The 23293-nt window shown below is 47.4% G+C and overlaps 1 protein-coding gene across 1 annotated transcript in view; it reads right to left on the bottom strand.

Moving 5' to 3' along the window:
- Tmf (TATA element modulatory factor) overlaps nt 1-19131 on the bottom strand; it is a 47073-nt gene extending 27942 nt beyond the window's left edge. Inside the window, exons 1-10 of the mRNA XM_077669926.1 lie at nt 18909-19131; nt 16413-16546; nt 14674-14967; nt 13302-14432; nt 12047-12099; nt 8850-8953; nt 5576-5693; nt 2763-2818; nt 2225-2295; nt 935-1031 (exon numbers count right to left, since the gene is read on the bottom strand). Coding sequence (XP_077526052.1) covers nt 935-1031; nt 2225-2295; nt 2763-2818; nt 5576-5693; nt 8850-8953; nt 12047-12099; nt 13302-14432; nt 14674-14967; nt 16413-16539 — 2051 coding nt within the window. The 5' untranslated portion in view covers nt 16540-16546; nt 18909-19131. The remainder of the gene's footprint in view (nt 1-934; nt 1032-2224; nt 2296-2762; nt 2819-5575; nt 5694-8849; nt 8954-12046; nt 12100-13301; nt 14433-14673; nt 14968-16412; nt 16547-18908) is intronic.
- Between the last annotated feature and the right edge of the window lie 4162 nt (nt 19132-23293).

Genomic DNA, 23293 nt, shown 5'->3' with positions numbered 1-23293 from the left:
GTTCCTGAAAAGGCTATTTATTCGACTCAGATGAACTTCAAACACGCGACATCAGGATTGCGTGACTGACACTAGTTATAACAAACCCTCACTACCCGACAAAAAAAGGTATGTTATTTCAAAAGGCAGCGGTATCTAAACCAGGAGGTAGGTAGGTGGGCCGTAGTATAGCTAATAAAGAAAAAGATCAGAAAGATACCCAGAATTTCAGAGGGAATGATGATGATGGTTGGATTTTTATGGCGCAAGGCTAACTGGGGCAAAGAGCGCCAAATCATTAGTTACACATGAGGGGTGAAGATGTAAACGCTAAAATTGCTCAATAAGGCCAAGAGTGAAAACAGTTGAAGACAATGGTGGTGGCTGGTGTATCCGGGCAGTTCTGATTACACATGATAGGAAACGAGGTTTAGAAACTTAACATCCGACAAATACTTAAAGATGCGTTCAATGGAAACCATAGCATCGTCACCCAAAAAACGATGATGGGTGGAGTGGAATGTGTTGTCTGTAGAGCTGGGGAAAGTGTTCATGTCATGTTGTGTCAAGTGCCTCGCATTGAATGAGAATGTGAATGCTACAATGTTAGCTTATGTGCAGCGCCCTCACGCGGCGCTGACGGTTTTGTGTTCAGCCATGCAAGCCTGGCACAGCGGCGAGTAGCCGTTTTGGGAAAATAAAGACAGTTCGTTCTGGGCAAATGGCTCGGCATGTTCTCATGTCTCTCGCGGGCCTGATGGCCTATTGTTCGCGGTAGTCACTTCCTACCGCTCGGCCATCCATACTTCTACACATCTAACAGTTAACTACGGATGAGGGGTCTTTAAGAATTTCGGAGGGAAGTTTTTGGGATTAAACAGAAACAAACGACTGCCCTTCCAAGAATTAGGATGGTATGATGGGATAGCCAGCACAGTTTTGAGAGTAGACCCACTTGTGAGTCTTGATGAGGTTCTCCATTTCCTTCTCCTTGGTGCGCAGCTTCTTGATGATGGTCGACTGCTGCAGATGCTGCTTGGACAGCTTCTCACCTGAGGAGAAGAGCATGCAAGCATGAAGCATGCAAGCTCCCTCCTAGGCATTGTGGGTATATGCGTCGTGATGGTTGTAGCAACTAATTGTCCCTAGATTCCATTTTTTGTCTTGATTAATATACTTCAGAAAAGCAATTTACAATAGCTTGCAACAAGTACAACACCAAGGCAATGCCTACACATAGCCATGTACGTATTGCACCCCATTGCAACCAAGAGCCTTGTGTTAAAAACTGGCAGTTAATACTCCTACACTGAACCTACAAGACCCCACAAGTCACGCAGCAGAACACGAACTTTCCCCTTGGTTGCTACCAAGTTTTGACGTAGCCATATGACATATGCTGGCAACCATATGCTGTCAACTTGCTGACATGTTTACTAAATTCCTTTGAGTTTGAAATAAAACAAAACCTTGGAGACTATATAATCAATGAATTAAAGATAACGGGCAGCACTTGTACTGTCTGCAGTAATTTTCTGATTTAATAACCGAGTTACTGCTTTTGCATTACATGAGAGCATAAGAGTACTTTTTTTTTTTTGCATCAAACAGTTGAACTTCTGGAGCTTCAGTTACAACCTTCAAAATAAATTAATAAAGTAATTTTTTTAAATTCATTATGCAGTGTACAAAAATTGTCTTGAATTTCTATGCATTTTTTTTACATTCTTCTTAACAACAGGAGAGCAGTTTTGCAAATGTGGTTGTCACTGTCCATCAACAGGGTTCCGTGAATCTCACTGAAGTGGATAATCATCGCAGACATTAGCCAAAAGAACTAGAGCGGTTAACTGATTACTTTCAAGCAAACGTTCCCAAGGTGGGTATTATGAGTGAACTAATATTTTTACTTGCTCCATTAAAGAATAAAAAAAAAAATCTCCACTTCGAATTTTGAAGCTTTCTAGAAGCTTTTACAGGTGGAACCAACATCCACGCGGAAAATATCTAGAAATTTTGTTTTCAAATAGATATTTTTTAGGCGAATGACTGCGACAATCGCTTTAACATCTTCGTTACTGGTGGTTGCGACAGCAAGTAATTGCACGAAAAGAAAGACCAGACGCACGTCTTCAAATCTATTCTTTCATTTTTAATGACGGTACGAGTTAAAAAAGAAAATGAAAAGAAGACTGCTCGAAGGATACGAGACGAAGATAAATACAGAGGCAAGCGAGAATCTCACCTTCAGACATAAGCTCGGCGATTTGCTCATCCTTTTCCTTAAGGCGGACATCCATTTGGGAGATGCTGACTCTGACAGAGTGAGAGGTGAAAAGGGAGTTGAAATCAGCTTTTTTTGCAATATGCAAGCTCTCTCTCTGGCATGCTGGTCAGTGTTTGGTCTTGTAGTAGTAGACCAAACCATATTTACCAGTGAAAGTAACACCAATCAATAGCAGCACAACCAACAAGGACCTGTCACATCCGACAAATTCATATCATAAGACAACTAAAAGTGCCATGCTACTGCATCTAGCCCCCTTCACAGTTTCAGAAAAACAAAGAAAAGAAGAACGCCAGTGCTATTTGCTTACTACCAATTTTTATGAATTATAACCCTAAGGTTATTTTCATTAGCAAGACTAAAAGAAATTTAAATTAGGAACGTAATTTGTCCCGCTAAACAAGCGCAGTCACAAACAGGAAAAACAGAGCCCCTTTTACTTAACAACTTCAAAGCCCCTCAAAAGAAAAAAAGTGACGCGCTAGGCAAGACTTACTTGGAACCGGCCTCTTGCTGGATGGCTTCGAGCTTTGCCTTCAAGGAGTCGCGCTCCTGAAGACAAGCATTGAAAGGCAAGTGAAACAAACTTTAAAGCTGCAAGTTCTGACGACTGCTTCTTCAGACTAAAAACACACGTTAGGCACTGACACAACCTTTCTCCCTGTTACAAGCGAACTTCCTCGAAATGCTTTCATACGACAGAATGAACTCGCAAAATCAGCGGTACCGTAACGCTACAACATTGTCAAGTCCCACGTCTTATTCCGCGGTTCCCCATGGCATTGTTGACGACAAACTAATCCGGGGTAGGCAGTGGAACTCAATGTCTCTCCCGTACAGCACTAATGAAGGAGCTAAATCTATCCCCCAAATACCCCCCCCCCCCCCCAAAAGAGAGAGAGAGAGAAAGAGAGAAACAACTTTTATTGAACCAAGCTACTACGACGTCTTCTTAGACGCCGTTGATGGAAGTGGTTCCCTCTTCACGGGACCCATATGCTTCTCTAGCCGCCTGGCCCCTGGAGATCAGGACGAGCTGGTCTTCCAGGGCGGGGCTGGTTAACAAGGTCTCCCATCGCTCGGTAAGGGTGGATGATGGATGGGGTGGGGTAGTGGGAAAGGTAAGAGGTGGGGGGATTGGCTTGTAGAAATCGCATACTCCAATGATGTGTTGGAGCGTGCCTAACTGAAACTTGCAGAAATTGCATTCCTTGTCGTACCTTTCCCGGTACATCTTGTTTTGAAGGTAAGGGTGCGGGAAGGATCCTGCTTGCACCTGCCTGTAAATCGCTTGCTGTTCTCTGCTAAGCGATTTGTGAGGATCGGGGTAACGTCGCCTCTCTGTCCTGTAGTGGTTCGTAATGTCCTTATAACTAATTATGGACTGTCCCCCCAAAAGAACGTTGCAAACGAAAAGGGCACTTGGCAAGGTTTTCAGTACAAACAGTACCAAAACAAACTCAACTTATTTTGGTTCCATCAACTGAGCCGTGATACGCAGAATGGACACACCAATCGATAACTCAAGCTGCTAGTACGTGCTCTATTGTCTCCTGTCATGGTCAAAGTGTTGCAGTATGGAGAGGCTAGGCCAGGTCACAGCATAGCAAGTCTCCACATAATGTAGACTATTCCACATAGTGTAGAATAAGTCTCCACAAAATGCTGAATTCAATTTTGTCACAGGCCTACAGAGTGCCTGAGGTGTTGGAAAACTTCAACATAGCGATTTACAGCCCCCGCTTTCAATGCCGACAAAAGAAATACGAAACACTGCCAAATTCCAAAAAGAGTGCAAAAGAGTGTCACACACTACGTTAATCCCCAATTTAAAAAAACCTTGTCAAGGTAGAAAGAACAAAGAAGACATCTCAAGCCCAGGTCCCCCAGCAAGCAAGATGAACTTCTACACCACAAAACCAAATCAGCTGAGTCGATTTATTAACGCAAGCGGAAAGGACACCACATGTGTTCAAACCATGCCACTAGCTGACACAAGGCACCACCGTTTAGTGCCTCTAACAAATTGGAAATCCACATTCGAAATACACTCCACGATGAAATAGGGGGCCATTGGCAACAATAACAAAAATTGCCTTGGTAATAACAATTACCGAGCATGTTCTCATAACTCCAGACTTCTAGTTGCTCTATTCTATCCCAGTTGATCAAGTGTGAGCTCATGCTCAAAGCATTAATACATAAAGATGCCCAGCCACAGAGAGGTGCTGCTTGACCCTTTCATTACCGCGGGAAATTGACCGATTTTCAGGGCTCTACAAAGTCGTTTTTTTTTCTTCTGCTACACATACTGGTTAGGCACTGATTGCAGTGACATAAAATGCAGATGATTTAACGCCTTTTCCAGCAACACCAGTTTTTAATACGTTTTCATACATCATAGTTGTGAAAAAAAAAATCAAAATCAAATCATTGCCTGGGGAGTTGCCGCTGCTTCATATATATACTTTAATATCTCAATTATTGGTTTGCAGTTTGCTATAACAATGGTGTCATTGTTATTGGTCACAAAAGCAGTCTTTATACCGCATTTACTCGCGTAATGATCGCACTTTTTTCCCCAAAAATTTGATGCAAATTTAGGGGTGCGTTCATTACGCTGGGTAAATTTTTCGCGAAAAACTTTCGAGCACAGAAAATTCAAGCAAGTTGCGGGGCAAAATTTTTACGATAGGTCTCACGAACTTAATAAAAATAATAAATAAAAACACAATAAACTTCCGCACACCGCCGCCAGCCGCTTTGCAGAGTGACGCAAAATGCAGTGTTTTCATGAAATACGGAACGAGTTTGCTGTGAGGTGACAACAGGGCGACCTATAAGTGGCTGCCGCTGTCACAGTGCGGGACATCAAAACAGACATGGGGGCCGACGCAGCAAGCTGAGCGCATTTTTTTCTTTGTCTTGCGAGTACATTACGTGCATTTAGTGAGAGTTTCTTCCTCATCAATATTGACGCAACGCATGCTTGCCGATATCGCTAATATCGGCAGGTCTGCGGCAATAACGTAGCCATGTCCGCTTTGAAAGGGAAGGAAACAGAGGTGGGCACGATCGTCATCAGATAGACTTTGCACACACATGACAATACTGCTGCGGCAAGTTTAGGGTGCGTTCATTGTGTGGGAAATTTTAAAGAAATCGAATTTTGATGACAAACTTCGGGGCTGCGATCATTATGCGAGCAAATACGGTAATGAACTCAACTTGAACTTCGTCTCCACGGCCCCTTTAAAACAGCCAGTCCCCCATAAGCCACCACAGAAATGTCCTCGGCCACTTTCTCACCCTGGTTGTGTCCATCATCCTGGTCTCTAGCCGAGCGAGACGGTGGGTGAACTCCTGGGTGAGCAGCGAGGTGTCCTGGTTATCCTTGATCCTTTGCTGCTCGGACTTCTGCAGGGCACTGCGCGTGCAAGAATGAGGGATATGTGCATGAAACATTTGGACTGCTACTGCTACAAACGATCACTTTTTTTTTTTTTTAATTTCGAGGGAAATGAATGGAAGCTACATCTGGGATACGAGGCATGCCATAGTGGAGCGCTCCAGATTAATTTTGACCGCCTAGGGATCTTTAAGATGCGCCGAAACCTCAGCACACAGGTGGTTTTGCTTTTCACCCCCATTTTAAAAGCGGGCTTCGCGGCTGCGATCAAACCTGTATCATCCTTGGGCTCAGCAGCACAATGCGTTAGCCACCATTGCAGGTACAATCGATCCCTTCCTGCCCACGGAAAAGATGCGGGAGTAAATTTGTTTTACTCTTGCTCAAGGTGGAATCGTACAGCTCAACTCACGCAATGACTTAATTCAGGATGTAGCACCAGTCTAGCTCTTTCGTTACGGCGTAAATACGGGCGATTTTGAGTGCTTCCACAAAACTATCTTTTCTTTTGAGCTAGTGGACACATTTAGCATTGCTATGAATGTAATAGTAGCTTATAGATTGCTCTTACAACATTTAGCATTGCTATGAATGTAATTGTAGCTTATAGATTGCTCTTACAAACACAGGGGTAGTTTTGTGAAAGGTACAATTATTTACAGTTTATTAGTCGAATAATAAAAAGAAATGCACACAAAAATTTACACGCAACGTATATAGGCGATTGTAATGAGCCTAAAAATTATTTTAGGAATTCCAAGATATACAAAGTGTTCCTACATTTTTTGGCTATGATTCAATATATATATCAACGCTGTACACCAAGTTTGGTATTTTTGTGAGCCCGTCAACCTAGCGGAACTGATGGCTGTGCCACTCCTCGAAGCCACTCGAGTGTAAGTTGGCAATGCATCCAAGCACACTTTTTTGTGTTCCGACACAAAATCCTTTTCACTTTAGTGGTAAAAAACTAGAAAAAAAAATCCAGCGCTCTTGAGAAGTGTCGCGCATCGCTCCGTAGCGGTAATCTAACATGAGTGCCAGGGTATCATGAAGGTAATAACGCGATATGACACGGCGTATTTGGCAAAATATCCCCACCGTACGTTGTCCAGACCCTACACATCAATGTAAAGCCACAGTCGTCAGGTAGGAAGCCCGTTTTGTTTATAAATACAGCGGGACGCCGTTTTCACACAACTTGCCACTACCGCGGGTTCGAATTTCACTCTTGGCGCGGTCTCTGCACGCGAAATATCAACAAAACATGATAAAATCGAAAAATGAGTTGTCAATAAATACGCCAGATTGGCGTTAGTTGTCCACCAGGCGCCGTTTTTAGCTTTCGCGGGACGTTTGAAATCATCGGACACCGCCGTCCGATGGCCTATGGCGCCGTACTGAAAGAGCTAGAGCACTAGTTGATTGACTTCTTACAAACTACAAGCATGTAACACAAACTTGCAGTCTCATTTGATACTAGTATATCAGTACTGTAAAATTTAGATGTACTGATATTCAGCCACTGCTTAATCACACACAGCCTACACAATTAAAGATACCCTGCAGCCCATTATGAGCAGTGCAAAGAAACCTGCACGACGTTTAGATTACACTGCTAGGAATACTTGAGCCAAATATATATGACACGTGCATGTAAAGCAGTAAGCTCGCAAATCACTGTTGGAGATGCAGAAAAAGCAACTGCGCTCTCTTGAACTTCCCTCAATATGCACCGCTTTAGCTGTGCCATCGTAGCGTTGGCTGTCCTATTGGCTGTTGCTGCTCAGCGTCACAGTTTATTTCTCGCATTTCAGGTGACAATCCCCCGTCATAAGTGCTGTGCACCAACCCCTTCTGTACCTGAACCTGTACGTACAGTTTTAGTGCTTCTTTTGTGTTTTGAATGCGTACGGAGTTTAAGTGACAAACTAAATACTTCCCTTTAAACCAGTCCACTTGGCAAGAAACGTTTATTGCTTCAAAAATTCCCCACCAGCCCGAGTGCACATCTGCGAGCAGGCATGAATGCCTGCTTTTTTGTTGCGCCAAACCAGAAATAGACCCCTCCACATTGCGGGGAAAAAGAGAAAACTTCCTGTCCTGTGATGCATCGAAGGGCACCAAAGAGAACATCACAAGCCCTCCCCTAAACCACACGCAGCCTTGGTCACGTAGCCCACGGTCGAGTTGAGAGGGAATGACTACGCGATTTTTCATCTCGCGTAGCTCCAGTGATAGTGAACAAATTTTTATCATTCTTGTGGGAGGACATTGCTGGGACAATAGACTTTACTCGAAAATGCATTACGAATAGTCAGTGGTAAGTTGATTGATTGATTGTAGGGTTTAACGTGCCGACGCAACGCAGGCGATGAGGCGCACTGTAGTGGAGGGCTACAGATTAATTTTGATCACCTGGGGATCTTTAACGTGCGCCGAAATCTCATACACAGGGGCGTTTTTGCTTTTCGCCTCCATCAGAAAAGCGGCCGCCGCAGCCGGGAATCGAACCCGCGACCTCGTAGTCAGTGGTAAGTGCTGCAGGGTCCCTTTAAGTGCGGTTGTATTCCGCTTGATTCTGTCCGCTGGACTTCTGGGCGCATTGTGGCAGGTTATGTCACCACCAAACTGATAGCGACAATGGTGCGAGGGAAACAGCACTAAAGAATTGCACCTTTCGCACAAGAAAAGCCGTGTGCATATCAGTCGAAACAACTCAGCCCACATGCTCTAGACTCCACATCCATTACAATATGCTTGCAACGCCTTTGGGTGCTCCCTCCAATTCCAAGCTGAGAAGGCGAGAAGAAAGCAATGGTTTAAATGTGTGTCGCCATTTGAGTACTCGTCTCAAAAAGAGATGCACGCCTGAAATTCTTGGATGCCAAGTTCTTGAGCACTGAAATGCCCTAGCTTTACGTCCTCCTCACAAAGCGAAAGGCCAATTCTTTGTTCCGCAGCAACTGAACGAATTCTAAACGCATCAGTGCAAACTTTCGCTCTCATGTGACGAGGACTGAGCATGCTCTTTTTCCCTATTCAGCGAGCAAATCGAGCCACAACAATGTGGCAACAGGTGTTTAGCATATAGCAGAATGTCAGGCATGCAACTTAACCACAGCGGAGGGATGAAAAATGCGCTGAGAAACGGAGGTCATCTTCGGGACGCACCTCTGAAGGGCGGCATTGGCATCCGCCATCTCGGCCATCTCCTTGCTGAGCAGGAACACCTTGCGCTCGCGGGCGTCCAGGACACTCTGCAGCTTGTTCACCCTCTGGAACACAGAGCACAGGAACAATGGAACACTCATCATCATCATCAAAGAAGGTCTCTCCCATGTTCCTTTAACTGTTCCCACCTTGCGACACCCCAGCTAATCTTTTGCCTTTGAGTTAATGGTCTTCCCCTACCACTAGTCCCGTTTCTTGGTAGCCACTCTGTCGACCTGGTGGTCTATCGGTTGTGAGTTCTTGGCATTGCATGCCCAGCCCATGTCCGCTTCAATTCATTTGCCTTCCACACGAGTCTGTTCTCTGACTCGCTGCCCAAAATTTCTCCAGTACAGCTCTTCCCACCCTCTGTGGCATGACTGTGGGCTTGCGAGCGGTTTCTTCTTGCCCAATATGATAAGTTTACAGGGTGTCTCATTAAACTAGAACTTAGATGTGTGAACACGGTGCAGTGGTGGTGGCATGCAGACAGGGCTTTCAATTAGGTGATGTTACAAGCGAGAAAGGCTACTCTGCTCTCACCTGGCTACATCTGTGCTCAGCAAAACCCTGCCATGGCTAGCGAAAAGTTATCTCGGAGCCTTACAGGGCGAAAGGACTAAAAGTTCGGCAGGCCAATTTATCATGGATATTCACGAGGGGGGGGGGGGGGGGGGGGGAACAACATCTTTACTCGCCGGCTAAAAGGTCACGGTGGCTCTCACTCCCTCGCTAGGAGGGGGGTGCCGGCCGCGACTGCTGGCGTGTGATCGCCGCCAGCGCAAACTGCGCGGCGGCTTTCTGTGTGTCCTTATCCGTCTCTCGCACCGCACGCGCGAGATGGGGCGGTAGTATATTCGTTCCCGCTTCCGCGTCGTTGCACTCCCACATCATGTGGGTCATGGTCGCCCTCGCGGCCCCGCACACCGCACACTGGTCCGTGATGTATCGTTCGGGCGTGACATGCACGGCCCACACCGTGGTCCACGTCGCTCCCACTTGGAGTTGTCGGAGGAGCGCCGCCTCCTGCCGGGTGAGGTCCGGGTGCGGCGCAGGGTAGCGTTTACGTTGCTCCCTGTGCCATTCCAGGACCCCTCCATACGTTGTAATCGGGGCGGGCTCCTGTTCTTCCACCCCCTCGTCTTCTGCGTTGTCGTTGTCGTCTCTGGCGTCGTTGTTTTCTTTGGCCGCACGAGGTGACGCGGCGCGCCGGCCGACGGGGCGTCCGGTTAGCGCCCTCGCCGCCCTGTCCGCGTCCTCGTTGCGGTTGCGAACGGGTCCCACGCTGCCCATGTGGGCCGGGAACCAACGCAAGGTTATCGGCGTCCGCGAGTCCAGGGCTCCGCACACCCTCACTGCGTTCACACACACTTGGTTCCTTGCGAAATTGGCGATTGCCTCCCTCGAGTCACTTAGCACCGTCGTGCATCCTCTGGCGGTTGCCGCCAGCGCTATGGCCGTTTCCTCCGCCTCCGTGGCCCTCTCGACACGCACGCTGCACGCCGCGACGACTCTGCCGGTGGTTGCTTGCACGACCGCCACCGTGTAGGCATGTCGGCGGTTGTCGGGGTATCGGGCCACGTCGACGTACATGGCGCCGGCGTCGTCATCGTACGTCTCTGCCAGGGTGCGAGCCCTGGCCAGGCGACGCTCATGGTTCTCTGTTGGATCCATGTGCCGTGGGATCGGTGCGACGCGGATGCTGTCGCGGGCCTCGCGCGCCAGCGGCAGCCGCCTCTTGCTCTCCCGCAGCCTCGTTTCGTGTCCTACCGCGACAAGGATGGCCCTGCCCGTGCGCGTCGTTTCCAGTCTGGCTATCTGCGCCGTTGCTTGCGCCTCTATGATCTCGCTCAGCGTGTTGTGCAAGCCTAAGTCGAGCATGTTCTGTGTATTTGTGTGGGTGTATAAGCCCAGCGCAGCTTTGTATGCCCGGCGTATGAGAGCGTCGAGCTTATTGCGTTCGGCCGTGGTCCAGTTGTGAAAGGCGGCCACGTACGCCAGGTGGCTTATGACGAACGACTGGACCAGCCTCAGCGTGCTGCGTTCCTTCATGCCGGCGTGCCTGTTGGCAATCTTCTTGACGAGGCCGAGTGCTCGGCTTGCTTTGATTTGCAGTAGCTTGACGGTGTGAGCGTTGCGTCGGTGTTCGTGGATGTGTAGTCCGAGGACTCTGATGGTCTCTACCTCGGGTATGGCCGACCCGTCGCCCGTGCGCACTTGGATGTTTGCCGCCTTCCCGTTCTTGGGGCTTCGCGGGGCCTTCAGGATTAGTAGTTCCGACTTGGCGGGGGAGCATTGCAGCCCCGTTCCCTCGAGCTGCTGCTTCTTGTACATTTTCAGTATTTTTTTTTCGTTGTTCTGCCAGCTAAGTTCGGTAATGTAATCATTCTGCGTTTGTATTTCCCGCTTTTTTTTTAATTCCTGTAAAGCTTTTGATTGCAAAGAGGCTAATGCATATGCGGCTTGTCTGGTGCTAGTCGCCTCAATTTGCACCACTGAGGTGAATTTTAACGTAGGCATCATTTAGACCTTCCATCTCAAAACAAACTATCCTCCCTCATTTTGGTAGCTATATGCCCCTAGAAGTAATTAAACCATGCCAGTAATTCAAAAACGTCAAGTCTTGTCAACACGACCGGACCAATACTGGGGACACAAAACAGCTCAAGTGCCCCTTTCGGCCATACTACATGCTGGGAAAAACCGTACTCATTGTACGGTTTTTCTAGAAAGAAATCAACATAACACGTGTATTGAAAGTGACTGAGATATTGGTTATTGCTTTGAATGTGTGGGCCGCACTGAACCGTAATCTCACATACTTCGTCCATTAAAAGCCTTCATTTGCATCTGAATCCACCAAACAAATGTTAAAAAGTATGCAACACGCAGCCGCCTCTCGACATGGTTATGGTTGTCGTTGCTGAATTGATGCTTACAAAATGTAAAAAAACAAAAAAATAATAACAATCGCCGCACGATGGTCAAAAAGAAAAGAAAAGAAAAACATCGGCCAAAGACGGCCAGTTTTAAGTCAGGACCGGTAACCAGCCCGCTGTCTAAAAAACTGGTCGGGCCGGTCGAAAACCAGGCAGGCAGCACCCCTACATAAGAGATTGAGGCAATTACACAATCAAACACCGAAGGTCCACACTCACCGCTCGGAGTCCCTCCTCTTCAGACATGTCCTCTAAGTTTCCAGTAGCACCACCTACAGTGGGCAAGACAAAAACCTCACACAAGGCCCCCACTGCAAGTCTTTCGTGTTAGCACACTGGGCATCTACATTGCGCGAACCAGGGCAAAAGGATCTACTGCAACATCGTTGCACTGAGACATGATACGGAAGCAAAACAACCGTGCATACAAGCAGTCCGTTTCAATTCAATACAGCCAAAACCCCAGCACCCGTGAATGGCAAACATAAAAGCATTAAGCTGCTACGTAGTAAAGTTGTCATTTGTGTTTGAACAGCACATACTCAAATGGTTGTAAGTGGCATTTTTCTCAGCACTGCTGGTTGCAGAAATGGTTATACGGGGCCCTACAAACATTCAGATTACAGGCCCTTGTTAGATATTAGTGACCACATTGCAATCAAGGGTCGTCAGAGGCCAGCCTTGTGGCATACTGTATTTGCACGCGTATAACCCGCACCAATAATGCGAAACTTTCAGTGGCAAAGTAGGGGTGCGGATAATACGCAGGGTTTCCTTTAGTGCAGCTTCACGGCAATGCGCGTTGTGCAGTGAAGCTCTTTTGCAGCAACACTGACTGAGTCTTCCATGGCAGCGATTGCACAAAACATACAAGGAGAAGGAAGAAAAAAACAAAAAACAAGGACGAGCGCACTCTAACAACAGAATTTTATTAGTGCATTGTGACTTTCTCCTTGCAGTCAGTGTATTCTACTTGCTAAATAGTATACACTTTTTCTGTCTACATAGTATGTGATGCGTTGCTTGAGCAGTAGCTTTGGTGCAGCCTTTGCTGTATCAAATGTGCGGGAAATACGTGCGGATTTTCTTTTCTTTTCCAGCGGACTGAAAGTGGGGGTGCAGATTATATGCAGGGGCAGGTTATACGGGCGAACATACAGTACGGCTGGCTACCTACGATATTTTGTGTCAACATTGGCGTAACTCCCATTAGCAAAGCCATTGAAGGACAAATTGCTGTAGAGCCAAAAGCAAGGCATCCAACTGAAAACAGACTGCTATGTATTATAAAAAACCCAAACATGGAAGCTTGTCTCAAATGACACAGATGGAAAAAGGTACAAAGGCTACTCAAGCATGCAGGAAGCACCACCTAAGTGACTTTCAATTCGCTGCCACTACCACATCAGCTAGACTGATTCTTTCTTAACGCCACAGCAAAGTGAAACAAGGTTAAAGGTTAAATTCCGCTCACCTAGTGGATCATTCGATGCCCCTTCGGCTGGCTCTGGACTCTCAGACCGCTTATCGTCATGTGCGTCAGGCTGCATAGTCCACAAGTGTCTTGCCGGCGACACTGCACTGAACTGGTCGATGCTCGAGCCCCCGTTGACGGACGAGATGATCTCGATGTCCGACGACGACACGGTCTCCCCTTCCTCATCACCCGACGGACTGCTCGACTTGCGCGAGTCCTCCGTCTCCTCCGTCGAGATCCGAACAAACGAAGCAGAAGAACTCGTCTCCGCCGAGTGCGCGCTTCCAGCGACGGACTGTGTCTCACACTCCTCCTTGACCGAGACCGACGCGGCGACATCCGCTTTCTCGGCAAAGGTACGGTCGTCTGCTTTGTCACCGCACTCGTTTGCCGCCATCTGCTTCACTTCCACAAATGCCGGAATCTCGTTTGGCGCGTCGACGGCCACAGACGCAACGACGACGTCACCACCCGCATTACGCACGTCAGCGTCATCATCTTCCCTCTTCTCGACGAAATTCAGCGCTGAGTCGACGGCCACCCACAAATCGTTCGACAAAGGATCTCCTTTACTTGCCGTCAACTCGTCTGGATCTGCGAGTTGAACTGGAGGCAGCGTGGCCTCGCCTCTTTCGATGCTACCCGTCCTGTCAATCTTTGGTGAACTCGGCGCCTCAACATCCTTTTGCGAATCAACTGTAAGTTCCTCTTTAGACGACGAACTGGAAGAAGCTCTAAGCGTGTGTGACGAATCTGAAGCAGTTGCAGGAATGGCGATTGCACTGCTGCCGTCATACTCATCCGCACAAGAGGTTGCGGACTCTTGAGCAGACGACACGGCAGGATATCCGGAGCTGGTGACGTGCTCCGGTTCGCGGACGATGACCCCGCTGTCTTTTGGTTCCTTGGAAGTGCCTTGCCAGTCTGAAAAGGACTCTCGGCTCTGACTCAGCGGCGAAGAGCTGCCCGGGAGTGAGGATGTCCCGAGCAGGGTTTCCGTCGACCCGTCGGACTCGGCAGACTGCTCCAGGGGCCGTAAGGGAGGGAAGTCTATGTTGACGGGGCTCTCCGCACCTCCGGTCACTGCGGTAGCAGGTGTCGTGTCTGCCGTGCCACTCGAAGCCAATCCTGCAGCCAGAAACAAATCACTCGGCATCACATTTTCAACCGTTTCAAGACATAAGAAAAAGAGGCTCAACGCTCCAACTGCTCGCCAATCAAATTAGGCATGGGTGCATTATTTATTAGTCGGTCCGAAATAAAATTAACGTAACTTTTTTTTACAAAAAATCTCTCTTCTTGTCTCGTCTTTTTGTTTTAAGTGCTGAATTTTAGTGGAAAGTACACTGCTACTGGCTGGTAAACTGACCTCCGTCGTCTGCTGGCTGGGCTTTGGTCGGCTGCAAAAGGACGGCTGTAGCGTCTGCTAACGGCTTGGCCACGACAGAAGACGTTGCCTCGAGGAACGACTCCCAGGATGTATCCCAGCCCGACGACAATTTGGTTTCCGCCTCTGCAACATTCGGCTGGCCTTCAGGCTTTGGCTCGAGGCGAGGTGGTGTCTTCGGCTCGAGGCGGGACGGTGTCGGCTGTTTAGATGTCGGCTGCCTGGACGTCGACCCGTCATCGCTAAGGCCAAACGACAGAAAGAAGGAATCTGCGTCTGCAGAAAAATGGTACATGGTGTGCTTTAATGCCTGCAAACACTGCACTGAATTATGTCAATCATCAGGAACCATGTAGAGACTGAAAATTCAACGACGGCGTAAATGAAAGCCAGAATACAGCATTAAGTTTAGTCGCTGCTTCACACAGGTATGGATAGGAACAAAGTGAGGACTCGGATCAAGTGCGAAATAATAAAAAGTTGAGAATGTGCCCAACAAATTATTTGACTGAGGTTGTTTACTGAAACAACTTATAGAAAATATACAGTTATAGAAAAATCAACACAGCCTGTATAGGTAATCATTGCCTAACGTGTGAGCGGAAAATGGCCAAACAGCCACTCTCCTGCTGCTCTCTTCTACCCTTTTCCGCTCCGTAGCCTTCCTGCGTGCTTTCATGACCGCTGGCCAGCGCCGCTTCTTGGAAAATATGCAAAATAGTTGAAAGTTTGTTTAGCGTTCCCCAGGCGGCGCTCCTATGCCTTCTCATTTTTCACTATGCCCGTCTGTCTTGGTCTGTCGCTGATAAAACCACCTTTGCCACGGAGCAAAATCATTTGTGCTGCCGCAGGCTGATGCCAGCTTTGTGCGCGCTTATCTACTTGGATCACGGGCCCCGAAACTTTCTGAGTGGGGCATCCCCCTCTGTCCCCTCCACATTTCGGCCTTGTTTGGTCCACGCTGTTCACACTCCGCTTCGGTACGCACTTTTAAAATTGGGGACTGTACTATAAAAGCGCCCAGACAGCGTAGCCGGCCCCTCAGCTGCTTATGCTTTTGTTTTCTGTAATCTTGTGAAATTTACAAGCACGTGATATTTTTGGAAAATAATGGTAGAAGTGAGCACCGGAACAAAAAATGTGAACGCAATTGTTTCTTCCCTAAATCCTCCGGAGAGAAAAATATCAGTAAAATAATGGCTGCACCATTCGAAGATATCGTTTTTCTGTTCGCTATTTGTCTACCCGACAATTAATATGTTCTTACACTATTTTAGTTCCGCCTCCATCAGTTACCTTTGGGAAAATGAAGCAAGTATGAAGCAAGCGACACGTTGAACGAGATCCCCAGCGCGCCCCGAACTATCGCACCGTCGCGGCTAAGATGTGAGCGAAACAGCTGTTTAAACCCAACAGGCAAGCTGACAGACACACGCCGTAGAAGTGGGTGCAGCGTTCGCGACTCCCGAACAGTGATGTAAGGCGAGATGTCCGCCGGCGCGCGCCACATAGCGGATGAGCGCCTGAACTAAGCGTCCCTACCCTTCCCATTGAAAAGTGCGCGACGCGTTAGGCGATGTTAATATACAGGCGGCGTTGGAATAATGTGCAGTACAAAAAATATACAGAATAGAAAATATAAAAAATGTTGCAAACAAAATGGAAACATTCTAGTAACTTTCTTTCAAGCGGATGGTGAGAAACAGACTTTGTGGACGTACCATTGGGGAGACTGAAGCTGGCCGACTCGTCGGTCTCGATGTCTAGCGCCCGGTCGATCCGCTTCTGAGCCGAGTTGAGGGCAGACTTGGCGAGGTTGGCAATGCCCACGGTGTCAAACCAACTCATGGGAACACTGCGGGCAAACAATGAACAACACTCTGGTTTTTTTAAAGGGGCTCAATTGGTTTGCATTTCGCTAAGCAGTACCGCAAGGCCTGCCGAGATGATATCCGAAGTCAGTAGCTGTTCACCCCTCAACGGCTATTCCTAACAGCTTTACTCAGAATTTCAGAAAAGCGGATGCTGTTTTTGCTGTACCCACAGCCATATCTAAACGCTGGTGACAATGTTCATACTTGTCAACATTGTTGAACAAGAACAACCATTATGTGAAAGTGAGGCACAAAATCAATACATAAGTGATATTTACAGTGTTCCTTTACAAAAAATTCATGAATGCTTGATTTCTGCAACAGCAAATGAAATACTACATCCACTGCAGAAAAGAACATTCACTCCATCACCTGCTGTCACCACTACAGCTTCTGGTGGCATTTTAAGAAATCAAACAGCAACAGTTAGGAAAAGTTGTACTAGGTAGGTTCCACGTTCTGCTTGGAACACACTTGGAGAAGGGCAACGCAGTTCTACAAGCGGTGAAGTAGGGTGCCTCGATTCATGCGTGTCTCCGCCATATGGCAGCGCTGGCATCGAGGCACCCGGCCTGGAGCAGTGGAACACGGTAAATTTAAATTGACTTGAGCAGATCTCCAGCATGTTTACCTTGGGAGGAGTGCGACGGAAGAGGAACAGCACGAGAGGTGAGCGGGAAAGCGAAGGGAGGCATTTACCTAGCAAATGTCGACATTTGCAATGAAAGGAGCAGATACGCGGCCATTTTCTCGTTTTCAATTTTGGTGTTCAACACGGCAAAGCTACCCCTGGGCTATCAGGCGCGCTGTAGTGGAGGGCTCTGAATTCTGACCTCCTGCGGATTTCTAAAGTGCGCCAAAATTTCAACAGACGGGCGTTTCCACTTTTTGCCTTCATCTGAAAAGCGGCCACTGTGGCCAGATTCAAACCCACATCCTTGAGCTCAGCAGCACAATGCCTTAGCCACTGAGCCACCGCGGCGGGTAGATGCCGTTTTCGTATCGTCAACTAACTGTAGCAGGGTACCACTGCTATACATGGCACTTACACTAGCCTTCCAGATAAGCCTTGCATGGTGGTTTATGGTGGTTATATGCCAGTAATCTAAATGTCTTCTTTTAATTTTTTTGCAGCTAATGAAAAATTGTGGTCAGCAGCGCCGAAGAGTTAACTTGAACTATTTCGAGCCGCTGAAACTTATTTGAATACCTTATTTTACGACGCCACAGTTTAGCTCGGAAACACGTAAATAAAAACATGTAAATAAAAAAATAAAATTGCGAATAAGGCCCAAGATTCAAGGCATGGCAACAAAGTATTTGTGGAAGACAATTCAACCAGCAATTTGCTGTGAAACCTGCACCTAGCAAATAACAGGCTTCTCCCCGTAAAAGAATTTGTAAAGATCACATAACAACTCACACTATATTCTTCCTACATAACATTGGCAAAAGTATTTTTTGTGTGTGTGTGTGTGTGGTTTCGAGGTTGATGGCTCCTAGTTACCAGTTAATAAAATGTTGTGCTAAGTGACTATGATAAAATTATCGCGACACACGCAGATGAGGCTCCCAAGACAGCTGTGAATACTTATACAGATGATGCATTCATAAAACGACGTCAATATTGAGCTCCTTTCAAACACTCGGATAATTGAGGAACGCAAAAGTGAGCCAAAGAGGGGGAATCGGTTTCTCGTTATATACACACGAACATGGAAGATACCCAATTCTCAATATTCGGCGGCACAAACTAAGTTCAGTATGAATCCAAGGGCGTAGGGTTTTGACATCTTTGACGTGCCTCAGCAGAGCGATCAAAACAAAACAACGGGCTTTCAAGTCAAGTACTGCTCTAATTACCGGTAGGTACTAAAATATAACGGTAAAGTATGAAAGGGTGGATACTCGATAAGCGGCAACGTAAGCTCACAACGAAACCGAAGAAAGGGAACGGTACGGTACATGTTGCATTACCGTGCGCCATAATTACGATCAAGCAATCTTTCGATGCGTACAAACCACCACTACGCGGGCTTTCAAGACGGCCAAAAAACGTCCCACAAGACAACGTCCCTGTAAGACATAGGCAAGTTCATACAGGGACAATACGTAGAGGAACGTTCCGTTAGGAGCTATAGTACTGTTTTGGACGTAACCTATGCAGTGTCTCGGCCATTGAGACGTATTTACACGCCGTTCTGATTGTTGATCACCGAAGAAACTAACTGCAAGCAGTCGCCGCCGCGCCCATAGGGTCCAGAAACGGGTATTTCTTCAGAAATAAACATGAGCGCAGACGGAGATCGGCGATGTCGACGCGAACATGAAGTAAATAATCACCTTGGCAGGTCAGCAACAAAGCATTACTGGAGAACGGCTGCCTGGTCAAGCGAGGCGTTGGAATGTCTCCGGGTTGGAAAGACGGGGCTTTTGGAGAAATCCTTGGTCCTACATTAGGACAGAGAGGTTGCCACGAAACCAGCGATTATAAAGTTTAGTACACATACTCGTCGACGACGGAACTGACGGGAACCCTGGGAAGGGGGACGGGCGCCCACATAGTTGCCAGCGTCCCGCGCCAGCTGCGCTGTTCACAGCGTCTCTCCAGTCGATCGCGCAGTTCGCAACCTTAGAGGCGCGCTTTTTGGTTGTTTCAGTAGTTTTTCGGAGCGGTCGACGAGATGGACGCGGCGGACTGTGAAACTGCGTCGAGTTTTCGACCTGCCGATGGTCAGCCTCGCGACGGCAGCAACAGCGGGATCAAGGAGCGGGTGCATGAGCGGGTGCAGAGGCTAGGTGAGTGCGCCTTTCATCCAGCGGCCGTGGCAGAGCGCTGAAGCCAGGAAATGGCAAGAGGCATGCCAGCAGAAGTCTTCCCTAGCAGTCTACTGCAGGGAGAAAACGGAAATACGCAGGGAGTGTCCGTACGACAACTCCAAGGGGAGCGGTTTCCTGGCGGAGGCAAGGTGTGGTGTGCTGCGCACGCGAACGTGGAGAGCGCGCTTCACAGCTAATTTGGCAAGGACCTGTGCGCTCTGCGATTCTGCGGAAGAGTTGTTGTTGTTGTTGTTGTTCCTTTCTGATTTTGGCGCGTACCCACTTGGGGGATTGGCCAGGATCGGGCGATATATTGGGGCTAATGTGCCCAATTTAGGAGACTAAATTTTGGAGAAAAAGAAAAGAAAATAAATACCTAAATAAAAAATTGTTGATCAGAATAATTGCACAACAAATATAGGAATTTGTAGAATGAAAGTGTGCACTATGCAGGAATTCGGAAGAGACGACGGAGCACGTGGTGGTGGCATGTCCGGGCATTTTTCCCATTGCCCGTACATCGTCGCTGTCAATTGCACTTGGGTTCAGGAAGCCGGAGGAAACAGACTGCCGGGGACGGCAGTGGTGACAGCCCGGGTGCAGCCACGGCCACTACAAAACGTCGGTTGGAGTTTGGTGGCAACACGGGGCAGTGCAACGGAGTGCTTGAGCTTCATTTGGGGCGGCAAACGTTCTCGAATTCTTGGTTTTATTTTTTGTTATTATTTTTGGCTCCGCCGCTCCACTAGGTGAGGGCGACCCGTTATAAAGGGCACAGCCACCATCACCATCACCATTGTCTTGTGGTATGCGTTCAGAATTTTCCCGTGTTCCTGAAGTGCGCTTAAGCTGTGAATAGGCAAGATCTTGCAGATAGGATCCTGCGACAGACCGAGCGTAGACCAATTTTCAGCGTATAAATAAAACATATAAAATAAATACAGGTCTTAGGAGTTTGATATAAGATTGCTTATGTCTTCCCAGCAATGCAGTCCCCAAATAACAGGTGCCCTATGCCGAACGCCGCCTAAAACATCATTCTACTCCAGCTAAGTAAAATAACGCTGAAAAGTATAACAGATTCTTAACAAACTGTAGCTGATTGAACAGGTGGATGCATTGTAAAAAAAAAAAATCACGAAAAGGTGGTCCTTCTAAAAATGATTCCCAGAAGAACTGGGATTATAACCTGCAGATTTCATGCAGAAGTCTGAGGCTTTACCTCGACACCAGAAAGGCAAACGGCCCTCCCAGCACTTCCAGCGTCGTGTGTGTGTGTATATACACATGCACACGCATGCACGTGCACACACAAACACAACACGCGTAGGCAAAGAAAGAACACCTGCGCCGGGTTTGAATCGTTTAAACGTTGTGGCGAACATCAGTCCGGCAGGAAGCTGTGACCGCTTTATTGGTCGTCTGCGTTCAACTGTCTGCCGTGTGGCAGGCAGTCCCCTGGTTGTCGACAACCACTTCCACAACTTCCGGAACCAAATCAGCACGGCCATCCTGCAGTACTAGGTGGACCCGGCTAAATGAATGTGGACGCGGTGAAATGAACCCTGAATTTAGGACCTGGACTTAGGTCCTACGTAAAATAAAAGTTTGTTCTCTCTCTCTCTCTCTCTCTCTCTCATTCTACAACAGAGATAACAGAGACAGCGTACAAATGAAGCGGATGCGCACGCATCACACAGTGCGCATTAACTTACCTCAACTGCCCTTCGCTTTCTTGGTGGGTCGCTTTTGCATCGGTGCGACGTCCTCCTTGAGACGCAGATGCGCAACGTCCAAACTGAAGCTTGTACGCACTTCAGGATTTGTCTCATAGTCCTTCGGGCGAAAGTGCTCTGAGCATGCATAGCCAAACTTCCCGCCGATGTCAGCAGGACTGCAATCAACCGCTTCGAGCCCCAAAAACCTTCGGTGTGGGTCAGTGGACAGTTTTTGGAAGTGAACGTCACTAGACGACCTGTACTTCATGACATGCTCTCACGATGCTCATGATGCCGACAATAATATTTTATGAATTAAAGAAGTACTGACACGAATTTTCAAAGCTGAGGCAACGATGTAAAAAGCTTCCTTTGTATATACAGTCGAGTCCACTTATAATGATACCGTTTATAACAATATATCGGATATAACGATGAACAGCTATGGCACCGTCAACTTTTGTAGTCTTTCTATGGTAAAATATACCGCTTATTACAATGCTCCAGTGCCACGATATCGGGTATAACGATTGAATTCGGTTATATTGTGCACCAAAAGTGCAACAGTGACGACTCTAACGACGCGGTTGCACAGCCTACTCAGGTAGTGTCTTCGTAGGAGGCCCAATGCGTGACACAGTCCCTCGGGGACTTTGTTTCCGCCAAGGACATTTACCTCACCTAAGTGAAGCACCTATAGATGCAAACAAAGGTGACCGACTGTGGCTTCTTTTAAGCAAATTAGTAGTAGTACGACCTTGCTGGCATGCGAATAAAATGTTTTGAGCTCTGTGCCGTCTTTTTATTTCGCAACCCGCTTATAACAATTATCAGTTATAACGATGGGATTTCCTTGGCACTTGGATATTGTTATAAGTGGACTAGACTGTATTCAGGTATCTCTAAGGAAGCTCCTACAGTAACCGTTCAGCATAACATATTTCAAATCAATTTTAATTTTTGCACGCACCAAAAAGCTCACAACAGATACCTATTTGACATTAGAAACAGGTTGACACAATGAGCACCTCGCCCCAAATAGCTGACGTCAGGGCTCCTGTAATGTAGCCAAGGTGCTGGCTGCTATTGGCATGCACTGCTCCGCCTTGTATATCACATTACAGTTTTGGGACTGCTGTCATGCTTCTCGGATGTGTGCGACCCCGTCCGGTTTGGATGCGCTCAATCGCTTTAACGGGCGCGTCCATACCGTCTGCGGTGCGACGACAAGAACAATGTCAAGAGTTTCCTCCCAACATGGCAGCAGCCTCAGTGTTCGTTTTGTCAAAACTGAATCTGACACGAATAAATGAGGTTGTAAATAATTATTTCCGCTGCAATCAACCATCTCAGGTGCCATTTCATGATTACAGTAGCTGACCGATTTTTTGAGCCTGGAGGGGAACGAAAAATAGTCCGAGTGAAGCAGCAGTCCAAAAAATCCGTGAGTCATTACTCTATGGGACAACTGGCGATTCCTCGGGAAAGTCCAGAATATCCAGCAAGTACAAATTTTCGGAGTCCGAAAAAACGGTCTGCTACTTCAGTGGGCTTGGTAGCACCCATAGCAGTGAAAAAAAACGTAACGCTAGAATTTCATCTCAGAACTCCTTGCATCCTGTGTCAGTGATTTGGCATAGAAACAAGTTAGGTAGTAGCTGGAAATGGTTGCAAAACAGCGACGAAGTCTCTGCAACGCCCCACCAGTCAGTATTTGAAGGAGCTATGATGACAAAATACAAGTCTGCTTCATTTAAAAGACTGCTTTGTCCCGATAATAGTGACACCACTTTTATTGCAAATTTCGAAGATATAGTAGTTGAGATATTAAAGAAAACATAAGAAGCGGTGGCAACTCCCCAGCCACGTTCTGGAGATTTCTGTGCGATGTCACAGAATCTTGTTTATGTGATTGGTAGCCGCACACCTGAGCCAGCACAGAGAAACACGACTGCACAAATGTACTGGTGCTGTACTTCAATTGCACAAAAAAGGGAACGTAAACTGGAGCGAGACAACATGACACAGAGCGCAGACACAACATAGAGCGCTCTGTGTTGTGTCATCTCGCTTCAGTCTTCGTCCCTTTTTTGCGCAACTGGATTACCAACTCGCACAAACCTACAGCCTACTGTACTGGGGCCTCTGGTTCCGGTAGATCGTGTCACTTGAGTGCTGATGTGCAGTTAA

This window comes from Haemaphysalis longicornis, unplaced genomic scaffold, assembly GCF_048455015.1.
Source record: "Haemaphysalis longicornis isolate Haplotype H1 unplaced genomic scaffold, Haemaphysalis longicornis Haplotype H1 scaffold_5, whole genome shotgun sequence".
Taxonomy (NCBI): Eukaryota; Metazoa; Arthropoda; class Arachnida; order Ixodida; family Ixodidae; genus Haemaphysalis; species Haemaphysalis longicornis.
Note: the sequence above shows the minus strand (reverse complement) of the source record. Positions and strands in the feature narration are given on the sequence as shown.